Source organism: Epinephelus lanceolatus, chromosome 2 (genome assembly GCF_041903045.1).
Source record: "Epinephelus lanceolatus isolate andai-2023 chromosome 2, ASM4190304v1, whole genome shotgun sequence".
Taxonomy (NCBI): domain Eukaryota; kingdom Metazoa; phylum Chordata; class Actinopteri; order Perciformes; family Serranidae; genus Epinephelus; species Epinephelus lanceolatus.
In genome coordinates this window covers 51,616,187-51,638,972 of record NC_135735.1, presented here as the reverse complement: position 1 = coordinate 51,638,972, position 22,786 = coordinate 51,616,187, and the positions used below count along the sequence as shown (strand labels likewise).

Here is a 22,786-nt window from a genome sequence, read left to right as displayed (position 1 = left end):
GAGAACCTATGATTTAAAACTTAAAGAGGAAAAAAAAATCCACAACACCACATTAATGCATGCTTTATTTTGGTCTTTTCTCAGCCTGAATATGGAGAATTCAAAATAGCAGAGAATGTTTTGCATCTGATATATAACCAAGGAATGATCTGGTAAGTAAGAAAATTTGTCTAAAATATTTGACATAAGATTTAATATGAAGGGTATCGATCTTTTTGTTCCTACTGTATCACCTTGGCCTTGGCACTGTGTGTGTAATAGAAAGTGTAACTCAGAGTTAATAGTGGGGCCAGTGCTGACCAGTCTCCATGACCCTGTTTAAAGTACTGTGACCCTCTATAATCTCTCCATCACACATCAGTGGCTGGCTCCACTGTATTTCCTCAACTCATTTCAGAAATGTCGCCTTGCAGCAATGAACATAATGAATTGAAACCGTGAGCCACTGGATGTAATGTCTTTTATATGGGGCTAGGCCCCAGTGGCTGTATGTATATGTGTTCTGACTTTTCTCTTTATTTTCTCCAGGATGGGAGCATTTTTCTCTCCCTGTCTTCCTGCCTTCAATGTGTTGAAGCTGATTGGTCTGATGTATCTGAGGAGCTGGGCTGTCCTCACCTGTAATGTTCCCCATCAGCAGGTGTTCCGAGCCTCCAGGTCTGACATGCAAGGACACAGACACATTTGTGGCTGAATGTGTGTTATTAATATATTTGTGTATAGTCTTATTAGTGGTATACACTGCTGTATATATGCATTTATTCATTCATTACCTTTTTGTGTCATGCCAAATCATTTAGCCCATCTCTCATGGGATTACAAGACACCATTATTTTACAAAATTGGTTGTCTTTAGGGAAAAGTCCAGGTTTTTGTGACCCATCCACTATCTCAACCCACCTCCTTACAATATTGCTTGGGACCGCTTCCTTGTTTACTACCATTTGTGCATTAGTCATGTGATCGCAGCCTTTCAAAATATGTGGGATATGTCTGAGTTTGGGTGCATTGCTTTTCATAGGAAAATGTATGAACCTTTTTTGAGAACAGCCTATAATTATCTAGCTCTGATATTTGTTATTGGATGCTTTATTAAGTTTGCTACATGCATTTAATTAGCTAAAATTTCAACCAAATTTTATCTGATGAATAGTGATATTACATACTAGGCTATCTTTTTATTTTATTTTTTTTAGGACACACTTCACACTTTATGCTTTGGTGTATTATTATTGCAATTATGGCTATCTTTAACATGGCTGTGTTCTGCATCCTTAATGGCATTATTTTTTGATGAGTTTATGGTATTAATTCAAAAAGTAAACCCATTCCTTGGGCAGCAGTGTTCTTTGAGGTTTTTTTTAAAAATACTTTATATCACCAGTTTATTCTCGAACTCTTTTACTGTAGCTGTAATTCTCTGTTGTACATAATTATAATAGCTTCAAAGATAAAGATCACAATATACACTTTGATTCTTTAACATAACACTGACAAGTGAGCATCAGATGTTTGAGAGATGCAGGGGAGATACTGTTCAAGAAATATTAAAAACACTGACAAGCTCCTCCGCATCGAGGCTCTGATAATTATTGGAATTAAAAAATATGTGTGAGGAAGTAAAGCCTCGACAGAAATGAGGAACAGAGAGTGAATTTAGGGGGCAAGGAGAGAGTCAGTGTGGGAGGGTTCAGGGTCAGGAGAGAGGAGTAGGGCCTTGAGCGGGGGGGGGGGGCTGGAGTACAGCCAATAGCTTTGTTGTGTATCACTGCAAGGCTGCCCCCTCACAATGTTAGCCTTGGCTGCTGGAGAAATGCATATTCTGGGGGTGAAAACTGAATGAGAAGGGCATGTTCATCAGGATTTATCCAATACTTTGTGATTATAAAAAGATTAATCTGTGATGATAAAATCCTGGCAGATAAAAAGATTTGTTTTCACGGGATTTTACATTTGGCAAACAGTAAGAGCTAAGTTGACAGTGGGGACTGAAGAGGTGTTTTTTACTGTGATGAGATTGTTTCTGTGTTGCCTGTAGGAATATTTTGGTCTTGCATGCTTTTCAGTAACCCGTACAGGTATGTATAAGCAGGGGAAGGAAACAAAACCAAAACAAACACCAGCACCAGCACCACCTGCACTGTTTAAGACAGGGCTATGCAGTACAGAACCAGGATGCTGGACAGGGCCTTGCTGGGGAAACCATCAGTTAAGGCTAAAAGCAATCAAAATTAATAGAAATTTAAGACTCCAACTGCGGAAGTGACAAACAGGGATGTTTGCACTTTGGAGGGTCCGACCAAGGGGATAGTGAACCAGTGGATGAGGTGAAGGTGCTGGAGGCAGACCGCAGATGACCGCAGACCACATGCAGGAGGCAGAATTGACATTTTCGGAAAGCTACGCCCCTTGGTGATGGTCCAACAAGCTGTCAGAGTAAGCATGGAGACCACATTATATCTAACTGCCCTCCCTGATGAAATATTATCATATTTTTGGAAAAACAAAATAGTGATTCAGAGAGAAGCAGAGAGAGGGGTCTACACAATGCGCTTGAAGGGTATATCCATGGTGTTGTACTCACTCAGCAGCAAAAGCAGTTTAAATAGACAAAGATAGTTAGAAGCTTAAGCCTGACTAGACTACAGATCACAGTGTAAAAGTAAACCCCCACACCACTGGTGATCACAACAGAAGACAATGAATATAAAGGGAAACTTCTCTGATATGGAACCAGTTGTGTGGCCACTGCCAGCACCCAGACCTCTGCAGATGGATGGGCAAGGATCTCCTGGGGAAGTCAAACAACATTCATCTGCACACAATGCGATGACATACAGCCGGTTGAATACCAGCAAAGTTTCCTTGCTACCCTTCACAGGTTCCTGTACAGCAGGGTAGGTATTTTATTGTTATAATTATTAAAAAGCAAAAGCAGCATGTGTATACATTCGGTAGACTATATCTTAAGTAGCTAGCTCGCTAACCCTACACTTTTCAGGGTTTGATTTTGGTTTTGGAACAGGGAAGAAACATATGTCTTTTTCCAACCTCTCCAGGTAATGAGCTATCATTAATAAACGTGCCCCAGACACAACATTTAGCTCAAAACCAAACCAGCCTGAGAATGAAGGAAATGTAAAACGACTGCATTAGGGTCAAAGTCAAGCACAGCTTTGCTGTTGTCGGACCCTGGTCTGAGCTGGTCTGATGCTACATTATAATTGGCCAGCCTGCATCTGGGGGCAGGACTTAGAGAAGGGTCAATTCAGGAGAGGACAGGCTCTGAGGGGAGTTTGGATTGGGGGATTTCATTACCATTGATACTGAAGAGGTTATAGACAGCAGCAAAGAGCCTGGACTACGCCCAGGATGGACTGGGAGGACAGGGTGAAATTAAAGACAGGGACATCAGCAGGGGTAGCCACTACAGCAGAAGTCACTCCATCCAGAACCAAGAGCCACCGGCTGCCCGCAGGTTTAAGACACATTAGCCAGGAACACAGTTTCGTCTACTGCTCAAAGCATCCTCCACAGGCCGTTCAATGAATCGTGAAAGGTAGATATTCAGCGAGGTAATGCCGATGTATCGACTCTTGCCTGAGATGGCTTCCTCCAGGGTTAACTCCTGGGAATATTATAGAGCAGCACAGATCCAGGAATCCCAGGTTGTACTTATGTGCCGGTTGGTTACCTCACAGCCACATTAATCTCTCCTGAAGTAAAAGTCAACTCCATTTAAAAGTCAGGTAATGATTGTTTGTTTTTTTGTTTGTTTAAAGATACAGTACAGGCCAAAAGTTTGGACACACCTTCTCATTCAATGCATTTTCTTTATTTTCATGACTATTTACATTGTAGATTCTCACTGAAGGCATCAAAACTATGAATGAACACATGTGGAGTTATGTACTTAACAAAAAAAGGTGAAATAACTGAAAACATGTTTTATATTCTAGTTTCTTCAAAATAGCCACCCTTTGCTCTGATTACTGCTTTGCACACTCTTGGCATTCTCTCGATGAGCTTCAAGAGATAGTCACCTGAAATGGTTTTCCAACAGTCTTGAAGGAGTTCCCAGAGGTGTTTAGCACTTGTTGGCCCCTTTGCCTTCACTCTGCGGTCCAGCTCACCCCAAACCATCTCGATTGGGTTCAGGTCCGGTGACTGTGGAGGCCAGGTCATCTGCCGCAGCACTCCATCACTCTCCTTCTTGGTCAAATAGCCCTTACACAGCCTGGAGGTGTGTTTAGGGTCATTGTCCTGTTGAAAAATAAATGATCGTCCAACTAAACGCAAACCGGATGGGATGGCATGTCGCTGCAGGATGCTGTGGTAGCCATGCTGGTTCAGTGTGCCTTCAATTTTGAATAAATCCCCAACAGTGTCACCAGCAAAACACCCCCACACCATCACACCTCCTCCTCCATGCTTCACAGTGGGAACCAGGCATGTGGAATCCATCCGTTCACCTTTTCTGCGTCTCACAAAGACACGGCGGTTGGAACCAAAGATCTCAAATTTGGACTCATCAGACCAAAGCACAGATTTCCACTGGTCTAAAGTCCATTCCTTGTGTTTCTTGGCCCAAACAAATCTCTTCTGCTTGTTGCCTCTCCTTAGCAGTGGTTTCCTAGCAGCTATTTGACCATGAAGGCCTGATTGGCGCAGTCTCCTCTTAACAGTTGTTCTAGAGATGGGTCTGCTGCTAGAACTCTGTGTGGCATTCATCTGGTCTCTGATCTGAGCTGCTGTTAACTTGCCATTTCTGAGGCTGGTGACTCGGATGAACTTATCCTCAGAAGCAGAGGTGACTCTTGGTCTTCCTTTCCTGGGTCGGTCCTCATGTGTGCCAGTTTCGTTGTAGCGCTTGATGGTTTTTGCGACTCCACTTGGGGACACATTTCAAGTTTTTGCAATTTTCCGGACTGACTGACCTTCATTTCTTAAAGTAATGATGGCCACTCGTTTTTCTTTAGTTAGCTGATTGGTTCTTGCCATAATATGAATTTTAACAGTTGTCCAATAGGGCTGTCGGCTGTGTATTAACCTGACTTCTGCACAACACAACTGATGGTCCCAACCCCATTGATAAAGCAAGAAATTCCACTAATTAACCCTGATAAGGCACACCTGTGAAGTGGAAACCATTTCAGGTGACTACCTCTTGAAACTCATCGAGAGAATGCCAAGAGTGTGCAAAGCAGTAATCAGAGCAAAGGGTGGCTATTTTGAAGAAACTAGAATATAAAACATGTTTTCAGTTATTTCACCTTTTTTTGTTAAGTACATAACTCCACATGTGTTCATTCATAGTTGTGATGCCTTCAGTGAGAATCTACAATGTAAATAGTCATGAAAATAAAGAAAACGCATTGAATGAGAAGGTGTGTCCAAACTTTTGGCCTGTACTGTATTTTTTAGGGCATTTTACCTTTATTGGACAGGACAGGTAAGCGTGAAAGGGGGGGAGAGAGAGGGGGGATGACATGCAGCAAAGGGCCTCAGGCTGGATTCGAACCCGGGCTGCTGCGGCAACAGCCTTGTACATGGGCGCCTGCTCGACCAGTAAGCCACCAACGCCCCAGGTAAAGATAAGTTTAGAACTAGACTTCAGACCATCGGATTTATAAAGAGGGCATTAAAAACTCAAAAGTAAAAGCAATTAAAGGGAGCATTAAAAACTGCAGGGATCAGGCAACAGCAAGTCACACAGTGTCCTATGGTGATGGCATGATGTATATTTCAATTCAGCATTGCTATGGCTCCTGTGGCTCAGGAGGTAGAGCAGGTCGTCCACTAATCGTAAGATTGGCAGTTTGATCCCTGGCTCCTCCAGCCCTCCTCCAGTATCCTTGGGCAAGACACTGAACCCCAAATTGCTCCTGATGGCTGTTCCATCGATGTGTGAGTAAGTGTGAATGGTTAACTGAGTAGTAGGGGGCACCATGTATAGTAGTCTTGGCCACCAGTGTGTGAATGTGTGTGTGAATGAGTGAATGTGACTCACAGTGAAAAGGTGCTTTGAGTGGTCGGAATACTAGAAAGGGGCTATAAAAGTCTAGTCCATTTACCACTGAAGTAGTCTAGTGTTCCTGGCAAACATGTGTTTCCTAAAAAATGTGTGTGTTAAACACAGAGCTGGAATCACAACATAGTTACCCTAGCTTAGCATAAAGATTGGAGGTAGAGGGAAAAAGCTAGCCTGACCAAAGTTTAAAAAAAATAAGTGATAATTCTGTGTGGGTTCACCACCACCACCACCACCAGTCATCTCTTTCACATTGCACAAAACAGGCATTTGATTCATTGTTGGACTCATTGTTTGATTCATTTAGATCAAATATGTATCAGTGCAATCTTATGTCTTATCCATGAGACTGTCCCTGAGTTTTACTAAGATATCATGCCATGATATAAAATCTTGATTTTGATATCAGAATTTTTTTTAAAGAGTATTTCAATCTAAGTTCAGTGATGAAATGCCAGTGCACTGTGGAGTCCCCTTTCTTGCTTCAGTTGCTGTACTCATGGCAGTCACTACGTTTACATGCACAAAATATTCCAGTTTTTGCCCTTAGTACAGAGAAGACAATATTCCTACTGAACTTCTTCCTTGGCTAATGAAAATGATTATTTCTTTGTTTACACTCTCCTCGATGTGCCCTAACATGTTGATTATAATGCCAAAATATAGAGGAGTGGAATGGCTGGAGCAGCTTGTCATTTTGTTTCTTTGCCCAATTTTCTTTAAGTTTTCATACCGTTGGTGGATTGGGTGTGTGTGAACAAAGCCTTCCTCTTTCATTCCTTCAACCACCTTCTTGAAAAGGACAGCCTTCTTGTGATATTTGTACATATCTACAAGGCTGTTGATATCCACATCTTTCATAATGTTTAATAGTAGACTTGTTTCCCTTTAGGACCAGAAATGTGGGCTTTTCTTTTGGGCATGCATATCTACACCAGCCGTGCAAACTGTTGGCAAGTGGGTTTGTGTACAATGTGTCCATCAGACAAGATAAAAACCCCAGTTAAGATGCGTATTTTGAATTGGCAGTATACATTTCCAAAGTATGCTATTAAAACCCAAATTATACCGGCATATCCCACGTGGCTTAATTGGAAACTGCTAAATGCGGAAAAATGGCTAAATGAGAAAATCCAAATGGAATATGTTGTTTACATGACACATATTAAATTCAGAATATTGTCTTATTTAGAATCATGGGCAAATATTTGTGTGCATGTAAACATACCCAGTGTAGTCAGGAGATGTTGTCATCACACTCACTCACTGTCAAAAGAAGCACTAGAGGAGTAATTGGGTTTCGACCCAATGAATGGATTGCAGTAACCGAGGCTAGTTTACCCACATTCACTTAAATATCTGCTGCGTTTTGCTGAATTGATCAACTGTTTGCGCTAAAAGCACCAGTAGAGCAAATGTTTGAAACTACATGAATGTGAACATGTCAATGTTAATTTTAAAACATCCATGTTCTTTTTGTTTTGCCTTTTTTTTTTAGATCAAACAATTTCTACCTGGCAATGCTGCTTTTCATGCTGTTTCTGTGTATGCTGCCCACCATCTTTGCCATAGTCAGATACAGACCATCACAGCACTGTGGACCATTCAGGTAAAAGCAGAACAGTTCAAAATTTGACAACATAAACATTCTAAATAGGTCCCTTTGTATTTCCTATTAAAATGTTTGCTGATTTCATAGTTGTCAAGGAACCTACAAAAGAAAGAGTAATTATGTCAATAACAGCATCTGAATTTTGCAACTTCTATAAAAGTGAATAGGGTGGGCATGACAAGTCCCACTATAATCCATCATATCTGTGTTGTTTCACCTGTGACTGAAACATGACATGACATGATGTTGACTGTTGTTTTTATATAAATGTGCACATGGGTTTTCCTTGTTATTGGTCTCCAAAGAAATCATGGCTCGGTCCAGCGGCTGATCAACTCAATTAAAGCCCATATTGGGTCCAAGAAAGCTAACACTACCCACTATTTGCAGATAGTATTGCAGGCTAAATGTATAACATTATCAATAACTAACCAAACTTCATACTGTTAATGATATTTAATAATATTCAGGAGAATGACATTAGATAATGTTTACTATTATTTTAAGGAGGTGGCACTGATCGCCAAATTATTATACAGCTGGACCTTCATCACTTACCGGTACTTGTTACTTTGTTCATGAAGTTAGTAAGTTAGCATTTGCACTTTGATTAGCCAACGTTTAGCTAGTACAGAATTGTATTGCTGCCATGCCAGAAAAAATAAATAAATAAAAAGATCAGTATCAGAATCAGGATATTTTCACGATGTAACAAGATATTTCGAAAATATTACATCATATAAACTTATAAGAAACTTTTCCTGTAAGGAAAAAAAAAAGAAAAAAAAAAGGAACTTTTCTCGTCAGAACAATATACTATTTATCTTGTGAAATGCTTAATGTTAATACAAAAAGTTGGGACAGGGACAGCAAGTTGGTGAATGCTCAAAAACATCTGTTTGGAACATTCTACAGATAAACAGGTTAATGGGTAACAAATGATAGTATCATTAATAGGTATGAAAGGGGCATCCTTGAAAGGCTTAGTTGTTCAAAAGCAAGGTTTACGTTGTGAAAAATTGTGGGCAAACAGGCCAAAGGTTTGAGAACAACATTTCTCAACGCACAGTTTGAAGAATTTTAGGGATTTTACCATCTATAATCCATTACATTATCAAAAGATTCAGAGAACCCGTAGAAATCTCTGCACGTAAGGGGTAAGGCTGAATAACAGCACTAAATTGTGGTCCTTGATCCCTCAGACTGCATTAAAAACCAACATGACTGTATAGAGGATATTACCACATGGGCTCAGAAACACTTTGGTAAACACGGTTCATCTCTGCATCTGTATATGCAAGTTCAGACTCTAGCATGCAAGGTGAAAGCCATCAAAAACACCCAGAGACAGCGCCCACTTCTCTGAACCCAAGCTCATCTGAGATGGATTTACACAAAGTGGAAAAGTGTGCTGTAGTCTGACGAACCCACGTTTTACATTGTTTTTTGAACAACATATGCTGCGATCGAGAATCCATCTTTTTCAGGGAAGTCTTTGCTGATTCCAAGACAATGAGACACATTCTGCACATGTTACAAAAGCGTGGTTTCATAGTAAAAGATTGCAGGTACTAGACAGACCTGTCTGCAATCCAGACCTGTCTCCCATTAATAATGTGTGGGACGTTATGAATTGCAAAAAAGGAAAACCGAGACCCTTGACTGGTGAGACACTGAAGTCATATATCAAGAAAGAATGTGAAAGAATTTCCCTTTGAAAACTTAAACAATGAGTGTCCTCAGTTCCAAATTGCTTACTGCTTGTTTTTAAAAGAAAAGGTCCTGTCCCCAATTTTTTGGAACATATTGCAGACATCAAATTCAGAATGAGCGTATAAGTGTAGAAGCTTATGAGTTTGAACATTAAATATTAAATAAAATAATATTAAATATACAAATACACATTACTTTCTCATTAAAACAATATTTTATCACATCATGTAATAAAATAAATAGTATATTGGTATAGTAAGAGATGTTTCTTTTCTTTTCTTTTGTTCTTTTTGTAATAAAAAGCTAAGAACTGACTTTTTTTCTTTTCTTTTTTTTTTTTATTATTCTTTCGTGGAGCAAGATGCTGCAGTGCTAACTAATATTGTAGGCTAACATTTGATTTAATGTTGGTACAAATGTAAATCACTGAGGCAAACGGCAAGGCATTTTGGCATATAAGTCCATGTTTGATGGATTTTTACCTAACTCTTAAGTCCAGCCAGAATAATAATCAGAGCCAGTAATAAACTGATGTGATTACAATTATAATATAATATCAGAGATAACAGGTCAGACCTATGTCGGACCTGCCCTTTTTGGTCATGTATCATGATGTAACGTTAGCTATCTTGGACCAAACAAGCATGAGACAGAGCCATGAACTTTTTGGAGACTAGTAACAAGGAAAACCAATATGCATATTTAGATTTTTAAAAAAGCCAAAGGTGAAACAACACAGCTCCTTTAACTTGTGCACTGTAATTTACTACTTTTTTGTCCCTTCTTACATTTTTGGCTGCTGTTCTATAATTGTCCATGTTTTTTGATGGTTCTGGTAATCCATAGTTTTTGGTTGTAAAATAATTCACTGTCCACCTATCCGGACGTCAACAGCCATAGCAGTAGCGGTCAAAGCAGCCATAGACATGATCAACAGTCAGATCGGCATATGGAAAAATAGGATAACACTTATAACTTATCTTATATCCCTTTGGAAACTGATGCAGTATGGAGGTTGTTCAGTTTATTATCCAAAGCCTGTACAATGGCTAGCACAATGCTAGTTCAGCTGGTGCCCATCCTCTACATCTATTCTAAATGTTTACTGATGCTTACATTTGGAAACCTCAACCTGGCAAGCTAGCAGCTAGCTATCTAGAAGTTGGCAGGAGGAGAATTTACAGATTGGTGAGTTTATTTTCTCATGCCAATGAGTGACTCACAGCCACATGCCACAACCATCTAAAGCCATCCACAAAAAGCCCCACCAACACTTGCAAAATAGACATAATAGCATAAATTTAGCACAAATTTAGCGAAGCCTACAGATAGGTGACTGGATGTGTATGTGCCTACATCATAGTTATTGTGGAACTGCCCCATTGCCCCATTAATATAAAAAGAAGTGGCACCAAAGTCTTGCACCAATGCAAAACTGGAATGCTGTCACTGATGTAATAAACCCCTCCCTCTTTTGTAGATTCCTTTGTGGCTATTAAGGAAACTATAAAAGAACGCAAAGTTCAGCGACAGCATTTGAATTTTGGTTGTTTTATATTTCAACCAAGAAACCCCTGTTTCATGTTGCCATGCCAGATCAGAATCAGTCAACTTGAACTTAGTGGAGTGGGTGGACTCAAAGGTCTGGACACAGGCAAGCAATAACTGGCAGCCCCCTTCACTGTGTGTGTTAATATTGAGTTTAAATGTTGCTTAAAATGTGTTTTTCAGTGGTCAAGAGAAAATATATGACATTATTTCCGAGACCGTGGCCAGTGACTTCCCCCTGTGGTTCAGTAAAGTGATGAGTTATGTCACTAGCCCTGTTGTAGTGCTGCCAGCATTGCTGCTTCTGTTGTAAGACTGCACACACTCTCTCTCTCTCTCTCACACACACACACTTACATACACTTCCATATCAAGAAGCCATCTTGACTTTTGTCCCTGTTTTTTAGCATGCTGATATACTATCTCCAGGCCATTGCCAGATCCCTCAAATTCACCAACAATCAGCTGAGGATGCAGCTCCAGACTGTGAGTTTCTGATGAATCGTTCTCAGAGCAGATCAGGCAATGATCATTTTCAACATGTATACTTTGTAGCACTGAACTAAAATATGTCTACATCCCTCTCAGCACACAGAGTGCCTAGTAGCCAATAGTGTTGCAGAAATTAGTCCCTAAAACCCAAAATTAGTAATTTTGCCCTTCCGGTCCCCTTTCTTGAAGTTTTATATATCTATGTTTTTAATGGGTCCTTGGTAAAATGCTAAAAAAAAATAAGTCCGTGGTTGAAACAAGTTTAAGAGGTTTTCATGTACTGTTCTTCAAAATAAAAAAGAAATCAGTAAATCCCCAACTCCTGAATTTTTAAGCTTTTACATGTCTTTAAATGGTGCTTGCTAACAAGTTGCTAAATGAGACTAGCACCATCAAACAAAAGATGTCTCTACAACCGTGTTTTGGTGGTGACATTGACGTCATGCGACTGTGGTGTAGTTTGTTTATATCAAACATTAGCTTTTTATTTCTGGTGATTACATTTCCATCCATCCATCCATCCATTTTCAACCGCTTAACCGAAGCCAGGTCGCAGGGGCAGCAGGCCAAGCAAAGCATTCCAGATGTCCCTCTCCCCGGCAATGCTTTACAGCTCCTCCTGGGGGACTCCGAGGCGTACCCAGGCCAGACAAGATATGTAATCCCTCCAGTGTATTCTGGGTCTGCCCCGGGGCCTCCTACTAGTGGGACATGCCCGGAACACCTCCAACGAGAGGCGCCCAGGAGACATCCTGATCAGATGCCCCTGTCACCTTAACTGACCCCTTTCAACGCAAAGGAGCAGTGGCTCTACCCCAAGATTCCTCTGGATGTCCGCGCTCTCTACCCAATCTCTAAGGTTGAGTCCAGCCACCCTTTTGACAAAACTCGTTTTGGCCGCTTGTATCTGTGATCTCATTCTTTCATTCATTGCCCATAGCTCATGACCATAGGTGAGGGCTGGGATGTAGACGGACCAGTAAATCGAAAGCTTTGCCTTTCATCTCAGCTCTCTCTTCACCACGACGGTCTGGGCCACAGTCTACAGTGATGTGGGCAAACTGCCAATCCATCTCATACTTCTACCCTCACTTGTGAACAAGCCTCCGAGATACTTGAACTCCCTCGCCTGGGGCAGCAACTCACTCCCAACCCGAAGGGGGCAAATCATCATTTTTCGGCAAAGAACCATGGACTCAGACTTGGAGCTGCTGACTCTCATCCCAACTACTTCACACTCGGCTGCAAACCGCCTCAGTGCATGCTGTAAGTCATGGTGTGATAAAGCCAACAGAACCACATCATCTGCAAAAAGCAGAGATTCTGAGGTCACCAAACTGGACCCCTTCCTCCCCCCAGCAGCACCTTGAGATCCTGTCCTTGAATATTATGAACAGAATCTGAGACAAGGGACAGCCTTGGCAGAGGCCAACACCCACTGAGAACATGTTTGACTTTGTACTAAGTATGCGGACGTAGCTCTTACTTTGGTTGCACAAGGACTGGATGGCTCATAGCAGTGACCCTGGTACCTGGTATTCCCACAATACCCCTATAGCCGTCTTGCTCAATCGTGAGCTCCCCAGCATAGACACACAGATCCCCCGATAGGTTTGCAGTGTTTTATTCAGGCTGTCTGCTCCGAACAACAATCATTAAATTAAATAATAAATCGCATTTGCTTGCAGCTGCCCGGCTCCTGCGGCACATGCTCTTCAGAAGGCTACGTTTTAAAATGAACCAACACACAGGCAGAGGTTTCCTTCCTGTGGAAACAGACGTCTCTCCAGGACCAGCACACTACTGCATAAAAAGGGGAGAAAGAGCAGTCAGATTAATCAGCAGCAGCTGTCAATCAATCAATCAATCAATCAACCAATCAATCAATCAATTTAATTTATAAAGCCCAATATCACAAATAACAATTTGCCTCACAGGGCTTTACAGCATACCACATCCCTCTGTCCTTTGGACCCTCACAGCGGATAAGGAAAAAAAAATGGTAGAAACCCCAGGAAGAGCAACTGAGGAGGGATCCCTCTTCCAGGACGGACAGATGAGCAATAGATGTTGTACAGAACAGATCAACATGATAAATTAACAGTAAATCCGTATGACAAAAAAAACCTTTAACGGGGAAAGAAATGGTCGTTGTCCCAATCAGCTCACCTACCACTAGTCTCCTGAGCCATCCCCCCACACGACCATATAGCCTCATATATGTATTTTTTCACCCCAAATCCAATGCCACCACCTGTGAGTTTTGGAGATAAATTAGACCTACAAGAGGGAGACAATAAGCAGTGGGGGATTGTTAGTGAAAATTGCATTTTCTTTTGTTATTTTTGGTCAAATCACTGAAAGCACCTTTAAGTAAAACAAAATGGTGGGAGGGCACCTGAAACGGTGACTATGATGCTATTACAATAGTTAGGCTACATTATAGGAAATACTATATAATTTACGTACAGTACAGGCCAAAAGTTTGGACACACCTTCTCATTCAATGCGTTTTCTTTATTTTCATGACTATTTACATTGTAGATTCTCACTGAAGGCATCAAAACTATGAATGAACACGTGTGGAGTTATGTACTTAACAAAAAAAGGTGAAATAACTGAAAACATGTTTTATATTCTAGTTTCTTCAAAATAGCCACCCTTTGCTCTGATTACTGCTTTGCACACTCTTGGCATTCTCTCGATGAGCTTCAAGAGGTAGTCACCTGAAATGGTTTCCACTTCACAGGTGTGCCTTATCAGGGTTAATTAGTGGAATTTCTTGCTTTATCAATGGGGTTGGGACCATCAGTTGTGTTGTGCAGAAGTCAGGTTAATACACAGCCAACAGCCCTATTGGACAACTGTTAAAATTCATATTATGGCAAGAACCAATCAGCTAACTAAAGAAAAACGAGTGGCCATCATTACTTTAAGAAATGAAGGTCAGTCAGTCCGGAAAATTGCAAAAACTTTAAATGTGTCCCCAAGTGGAGTCGCAAAAACCAAACGAAACATGTGTGCCAAAACGAAACTGGCACACATGAGGACCGACCCAGGAAAGGAAGACCAAGAGTCACCTCTGCTTCTGAGGATAAGTTCATCCGAGTCACCAGCCTCAGAAATGGCAAGTTAACAGCAGCTCAGATCAGAGACCAGATGAATGCCACACAGAGTTCTAGCAGCAGACCCATCTCTAGAACAACTGTTAAGAGGAGACTGTGCGAATCAGGCCTTCATGGTCAAATAGCTGCTAGGAAACCACTGCTAAGGAGAGGCAACAAGCAGAAGAGATTTGTTTGGGCCAAGAAACACAAGGAATGGACATTAGACCAGTGGAAATCTGTGCTTTGGTCTGATGAGTCCAAATTTGAGATCTTTGGTTCCAACCGCCGTGTCTTTGTGAGACGCAGAAAAGGTGAACGGATGGATTCCACATGCCTGGTTCCCACTGTGAAGCATGGAGGAGGAGGTGTGATGGTGTGGGGGTGTTTTGCTGGTGACACTGTTGGGGATTTATTCAAAATTGAAGGCACACTGAACCAGCATGGCTACCACAGCATCCTGCAGCGACATGCCATCCCATCCGGTTTGCGTTTAGTTGGACCATCATTTATTTTTCAACAGGACAATGACCCCAAACACACCTCCAGGCTGTGTAAGGGCTATTTGATCAAGAAGGAGAGTGATGGAGTGCTGCGGCAGATGACCTGGCCTCCACAGTCACCGGACCTGAACCCAATCGAGATGGTTTGGGGTGAGCTGGACCGCAGAGTGAAGGCAAAGGGGCCAACAAGTGCTAAGCACCTCTGGGAACTCCTTCAAGACTGTTGGAAAACCATTTCAGGTGACTACCTCTTGAAGCTCATCGAGAGAATGCCAAGAGTGTGCAAAGCAGTAATCAGAGCAAAGGGTGGCTATTTTGAAGAAACTAGAATATAAAACATGTTTTCAGTTATTTCACCTTTTTTTGTTAAGTACATAACTCCACATGTGTTCATTCATAGTTTTGATGCCTTCAGTGAGAATCTACAATGTAAATAGTCATGAAAATAAAGAAAACGCATTGAATGAGAAGGTGTGTCCAAACTTTTGGCCTGTACTGTATGTCACGTACACTCTACAGAGCCAGGTCCAGGATCCTCTTCAAGTTTGTCAGGGAGGTGGAGGAAGAGATTGTTCTTTTTTCACAAATATGGGAATGATAGTCAAAAACACCATCAAAATGCATAGTTTTATTGTAAAATAGCATCAAAAATTTTCGCCGGCCTCCCGGCCAGCTGTGTAAAAAACCCAGTAAAAGTTCTTTTCATGGGGCCCAAAATCCCTGGCGGCGGCCCTGGTCCAAAGCAAAACGCAGAGTATCATCACGAGAGTGTTCGAATGGAAAATCTTCCATGGAGTGTAGAACAGGGACCTGCAGAGCCTCCTGCAAAGGCACCGCCGGTTCCCCCTCCCTGTCTGCAGTGTCAGACAACCTCACATCACCACTGAGCACCACACACATATCCCATGTCCCTATCAATCGTGAACACACCCCCACACATTGCCCCACTAATCTATTGAACCCAGGCCAATCAGTGCCCAGCATCAAGGGGTGTGTCAGGCAGGAGCTAACCGCAGCCTTAACACTATGCTTTTTGCCCGAATGTCAAATTTCCACTACAGGGTATCTGTGGATATCCCCATGTACACACCTAATGTCCACCCATGATGCCTCCACCAAAGTCCCTGGACGAACCAGGTTCTGATGGATTATAGACTGCATACAGCCCGAATCCACCATCGCCTGGTGTACACCCCCTTGAATCCTCACTGGAACGCTGCATGTCCCTCCTGGACCAGGGGAGGGTGTTGGTGGGCCTGCAACCCACATCACTTGGCTGACCTCCATGAGTGGGCACTCACTGCAGAAGTGACCAGGCTGCCCACACCGCCAACACACCTACCATGATGCCTGAGGAACCCTCTGTGAGTTGAGAGTACCGGCTGTAGTGGCTGGAACCTGAGGAGGGGAGAGAACAAAGGGAGAATAAGTGCGAGGAGGAGGAGGGGAGGGTGACACCGCACCCACTCTGAGGTCCCCATCGGAAACCCCTCCCTGAACTGCTCCAGCATGACCTGCTCCAGCATCTGCCCCTGCAAGAGACCCCCCTGACTGCAGCCACCTGGTCGCCACATCCTCAGCTGCTGAGCGTAAACCAAGGGGCAGCCTGCAGGTCCCAGCTTAGCGGACCTGAAGCAACGCTGGTGATCCTCGCACGTGTCGCCCATCCAGTCAAGGATTGTTTTCTTCACATCCTGGAACGTTCCTTGCAAGGAGGCAGGCAGGCCGAGCACCACAGTCTGTGCCTTCCCTGACAGCAAGGGGAGCAAGCGTACGGCCCATGGCTGGCCAGCCACACGCCACCGCCGTCGCCTCAAACAAGTCCAAGAAGTCCTGGAGGTCGTCCGCCATCGCCATCTTGTGCAGAGTGACACCAGAGAGTGAGGGAGAAGGAGGGGAAGGTGACACAGCTGACCGGGAAAGCAGCCCCTCCAGCAGTTGTGTCTGCCTCTCTGTCTGGGCATGGAGTGCCTCCAAATGCCGTACATTCACTGCTGCTTGTTCTTGGTGCATTGCAGCAATTTCCCCCAGCATTTGTGCCAGTTGTCACCGGCTGAAGCTGCTGTGGATCTGTCATCGTATGTGCTGGGACATGTTGGGCGGCAGTGTATTCCTCTTGCTATGTTTGTGAGCTCCCCAGCATAGACACGCAGATCCCCCTATAGGTTTTACAGTCTTTATTCAGGCTGTCTGCTCCGAACAACAATCATTAAATTAAATAATAAATAACATGTGCCCGCAGCTGCCCAGCTCCTGCGGCACATGCTCTTCAGAAGGTTACGTTTTAAACTGAACCAACACACAGACAGAGGTTTCCTTCCTGTGGAAACAGACGTCTCTCCAGGACCAGCACACTACTGCATAAAAAGGGGAGAAAGAGCAGTCAGATTAATCAGCAGCAGTCCCAATCAACGCACCTGCCACTACTCTCCTGAGCCATCCCCCCACATCTCTCTCTCCTGCAGCCGACTGCTAACCACACACCCCCCACCCTTCACAACCCCCCACAAGACTCCCCTTAGAATGTGGTCGTAAGCCTTCTCTAAGTCCACAAAGCATAAGTAGACTGGATGTGCAAACTCCCACAACCCCTCCAGCAGCCCTGCAAGGGTAAAGAGCTGGTCCACTGTCCCACAACCAGGACGGAATATGCATTGCTCCTTCTGAATCCAAGACTCAACAATCAGTTGGAGCCTCCTTTCCAGCACCCTAGAATAAACTTTCTGAACTTATCTGAAAAAAAAAGAACAGGTATCATATACAGTTTCTGCAATAATGCAAAATCCAGTGGAAAAATCCCATTGACTTTTTTGTTTTTTTGTTTGTTGAGCCAGGGTGACACTAACTTCTAGTAAACTACAAAAAAAATGATGAATAAAGATGAATACGGTATGGAAAGTTTGACTAGTTAAATATATTTATTCACTGGAGCTTTGCAAATTATTTTGAGCATAAAAAGGTCTTTGTGGATACAATACACTAGGGCAGAACAATACTGTACTTTGAATGCCAAAACAGAAGGGTTTCCCACACATTCATTTATTTGTGGTGGCCAGCCTTGATTATAACAACTGCCGTCACAAACAATAATATTTGGAGCTGTACAATTCATCAGGGGTGTTGTTGGAATATACTATATATACCATTTGGTTATTTACAATATGGGACAGAGAGCGCACTCGGGCAGAGATGTAGCAGCACTGACAGTGAAATTTAACCATTCATTCAGCTGGGTCAAAAAGTTTGCATTCAGTTGCAGCTGCTGCTCCTTTCATCCATCGATCTGATCAGCTGTGAACAGATCAAGAGATCAACTTTCCACCCTGTGAGTCACAAACTACTGCTGAGGAAATAATAAAGAACTCACGGAGTACTCTGCCTGTGTTGTGTTCACAGACTCGCAAAAACCTTTGAATTTAGAGAGGGAACACATACAATCTTATTCTGTAGGAAAGACTTAACAGATATTAATATTTTAGAATCACAGCTTATTTTGTTGTTGTTCTTTGTTTGTTTGTTTCATTTTTAATTATTTTTTACAACAAATATTTTTGTGATAGATACCTTGAGTTTGGTCCTGAAAATATGCCAAATTTGGACTGAGCAGATATTAAAAAATCCAGTGCCCTCCTTTGATAGACACACTATCTAATGGCTACAAAATTGATAAAAAAAAATTTTTGACAGAGCATTAATTTACAACAATTTTGTTAACAAAATAATCATTTATGTATTCATTTTTTTTTTCCAGCAAAAATGGAGATTATAATTTACGTGGAATTTTTCTTTAATCTATTTAGGAGCGGACCGAGGACAAGAAGAAAGTCTTCCACATGGCTGCAGGTATCCCTGCTGTTTTTTTTTCAGCTCTCCTGTGTGTGTTCCATTATTTCTTGTAGTTTCGTGACCCATCACCCTGTAACATTTAACCCAACCTTAGCGAGACTTCAGGCTCCAGAGGCTGCAGCAGACAAAAAACCAGATCAGCAAGAGAGTGACATCACAAGCCAGGATGCCTCGGCTCGCACTCCATCTCCCCAGCGGAACAGCAGCGTCACAAACTTCAATTCTCCTGTTCCTCGTGGAAACAGCATCCGCACCATCACCCAATCAGCGTCTAGAGCGGACCTGAACAGAGGAAGTGCGGCTGGATCTGTCAGAAGTCCAGCAGTGACCATACTGCCCAAACACAGGCTGGAACACATACCTAACAGGTCTGACACACATTGATATATTGGTTCAGCTAATCAGGTTGACTTAAGACAAAAGGTGACCTCTTACGTGACGCATATACATTTTTTTTAATGGGAAATAATTGTAGAATTGATCAGTAGTGGAAAATAAAGCCAATGAAGATGTCCTAAACTACACTTTTAGACTAGAGCCCTGTTTACTGAAAATGACTGATCTTAGACGGTAAGTTTCCGATGCAACAAAAAAAGCAGGTGCACATGCGTACTGTATAAGATTCTTAATACTGGTTATCCGTGATGCTGGAGATGATGCTGAATAGTGTTGAAAATTACACAAAGACATTTTATATGGAATTGCTCTGCATTAAAAGAAAATTCAAAGCTGGGGTAGACAGTTCAATTTTGGCCTCATTGTGCAAAAATGTGATAATAAACTTTGAGCATATTATATTAACATACATATATATATTAATATCATATATGTATATACATATATACATATATATACATATATATATATATATTTGATATTTGAAAAGATAAAGAAACATTTTTCTGGCAATTGAACCATGATGCTAGCAGCTAGCCCCATGGGTGAGGTGTGTATATATACAAATATATATGTGGTATCTGTATCATCCTCAAGCTCGGGTCCTCTGGCCAGGGAGTTTGAGGGTTCTGCACAGTATCTTAGCTGTGCCTAGGACTGCACACTTCTGGGCTGAGGCTTCAGATGTTGTTCCTGGAATCTGCCAAAGCCACTCTCCCACTTTGGGGGCCAGTGCTCCGAGTGCTCCTACTGACACATAACCGACCACACTTGTCTATTCCGAATGACATCCTTATGTTCTTACTGTAGATCCTGGTGCTGTGTATCAGTGAGTCAATTTCTCGCTCATTCTTGGCACACAGCTTGATGTCATCCATGTAGAGCAGATGGCTGATTGTTACCCCACTTCAGAGTTGTTACCCTTAGCCAGTCTTCTTGATGATGTGACAGAGGGGATTCAGGCCTATACAGAACAACTGTGATGACAGTGCATCCCCTTAGTATATGCCGCAGTTGACTTGGGCAATTGGCTTTGAGTTGGCCTTTAGGGTCATCCTCCACATTCCCCTGGAGTTCTTTATGAAGTCCGTTAGAGTCCTGTTGATCTTGTATAGTTCCAGACATTCCAGTATCCAGATGTGTGGCATTGAGTCGTAGGCTTTCTTGTCAATCCAGGCAGTACACAGGTTGGTCTCCCTGCTCTTGCAGTCTCGGGTGATTGCTCTGTCGACAAGTAGCTGGTGCTTGTATCCTCTGATGTTACAGCCAATTCCTTTCTGTGCCTTGCTCATGTATTGGACCATATGCCTAGTTATCTTAGCCGCTATGATGCCTGACAGGAGCTTCCATGTTGTGCAGAGACAGGTTATCAGTCCATAGTTGGATGGGATGGTTCCCTTCTGGGGGTCTTTCATGATCAGGACTGTCCTGCCCTGTGTCAACCATTCTGGGTGGGCCATGTGTTCTGCTCGGCGTTCATGGAGTGCAGTTAGCTTCTTTAGCCAGTATGTATGGATCATATCAGGGCCCGGTGTTGTCCAGCTCTTCATCTTTGACACTGTTTCCTGGATGTCTGCCATTGAGATGGTTACTGGTTCTTGTTCAGGGAGGTTGCTGTGGCCAGCTTTAAAGTCCACTAGCCATTGGGCATCAGTGTTGTGTGATGCTTCTCTTTCCCGTATGCCCTTTCAGTATGTTTCCATCTCAGGTCTTGGTCGGTCTGACCTGCTGTTATTTCCCTGCCACTGAGAGAACACCTTGGTGGAGAACATTCTGTTTATTATCCTGGCTTCTACTTCTTTGGTGTATCTCTTCAGCCGGATGGCCAGTCTTTGGTCAGCAGTTTTTGATTGTGGGATTTGATGTATCCATAGGTCCCACATTGTCTACATATATCCCTCTCTTTGGGATTGCTTGTATAGTAGCATTCCATCACTTCAGTGTTCTCCGCCCTTGTCCATGTATGTCTTGTTCCAGTAGCCCATGTCTCATCAGATTTCCCTGGTTTCCTAGCAACTGATGCAGACCTTGTTGACCCAGTGATGTCCGAGCTAGTATGACTCTACCAGGATTGTATTCGCTCATGCCTGAGGTAGGCAGGTATAGCATGTGTATGTGTATTTCCATATATAAATATGTATGTATATATATTGTCATGAACCGGGCCGCACGGCCATGACAAAGAGGGAGACACATACACAAGGAAAGCCAATTAAAGGATTTTATTTACTAAAGAATAAACATAAGAAAAAGAACCTAACTAAACATGGCGTTTGCAATCAGTAAAGTCAGTGGTGTAGGTGAGGGCATGAGTGACAAAACTAAACCCACAGGATCTCCGTTCCAACAACAAAATAATGTTTACATATTAGAAAGCTAATGAAAAAAGTACACCATAACCTAACTGTCACAACTTAACCCCCACAGCCTGCAAATCCACAGGTCCACAGCTTATCACGCTCAGAGTCAAGGGGCTCTGGAGCGTTTCCATCAAACTCTCAAGTCTCTTTTGCGGGCATATTGTGTTGAGCTGGTTGGGAACTGGGAGGAGGGGCTACCCTGGTTGCTTTTGGCTGCACGGGAGGTAGTGCAAGAAAGTACAGGGTTTAGCCCAAATGATTTAGTGTTTGGCCACAGTGTTTGTCTCTGTTTAAGGATGGGTGGAAGGGGTCAGACCCACCCACCAACCTTATTGATTATGTAAATGGCTTTAAGCACCGGCTGTATTCTGCAGGGGAGTTGGCAAAACAAATGTTAGCTGCTTCACAAGTTAAAATGAAAAAGAAGTATGATCATTGGGCTGAGGTTCGTGAGTTTAGTACTGGTGATCGTGTTTTGGTTCTTTGTCTGCTGGTTAGCTCTCCCTTCCTTTCAGCTGACATCCACTGAGCATCATTAGTTTTGGTTTGCACCTTGATCACCTCTGCAGCACGCCTGACACTCACCCATGCAGGCTTTCATGACTGACTTTGCTGATCTCCACACTCCATTGATTATTATTTAAGTTAATTTTAGTTTAATAAATTTGGCTTGTTTTAAGTAAATCTTTTGTGTGGACTCCCTTGTCACATACTCTGAGCCAGTTTGTGACAATATATATATATATATATATATATATATATATACACACACACACACACACACACACACATATATATATATATATATATATACAGTACAGGCCAAAAGTTTGGACACACCTTCTCATTCAATGCGTTTTCTTTATTTTCATGACTATTTACATTGTAGATTCTCACTGAAGGCATCAAAACTATGAATGAACACATGTGGAGTTATGTACTTAACAAAAAAAGGTGAAATAACTGAAAACATGTTTTATATTCTAGTTTCTTCAAAATAGCCACCCTTTGCTCTGATTACTGCTTTGCACACTCTTGGCATTCTCTCGATGAGCTTCAAGAGGTAGTCACCTGAAATGGTTTTCCAACAGTCTTGAAGGAGTTCCCAGAGGTGTTTAGCACTTGTTGGCCACTTTGCCTTCACTCTGCGGTCCAGCTCACCCCAAACCATCTCGATTGGG

General features: G+C 42.4%; 1 protein-coding gene across 2 annotated transcripts in view; it reads left to right on the top strand.

The window, feature by feature from the left end:
• tmc3 (transmembrane channel like 3) overlaps positions 1-22,786 on the top strand; it is a 178,823-nt gene that overhangs the window by 114,634 nt on the left and 41,403 nt on the right. For both annotated transcript variants that reach the window (XM_078162494.1, XM_078162484.1), the window contains exons 15-21: positions 85-152; positions 529-657; positions 7,530-7,640; positions 11,088-11,213; positions 11,312-11,390; positions 18,804-18,846; positions 18,944-19,217. In XM_078162494.1, coding sequence (XP_078018620.1) covers positions 85-152; positions 529-657; positions 7,530-7,640; positions 11,088-11,213; positions 11,312-11,390; positions 18,804-18,846; positions 18,944-19,217 — 830 coding nt within the window. The remainder of the gene's footprint in view (positions 1-84; positions 153-528; positions 658-7,529; positions 7,641-11,087; positions 11,214-11,311; positions 11,391-18,803; positions 18,847-18,943; positions 19,218-22,786) is intronic.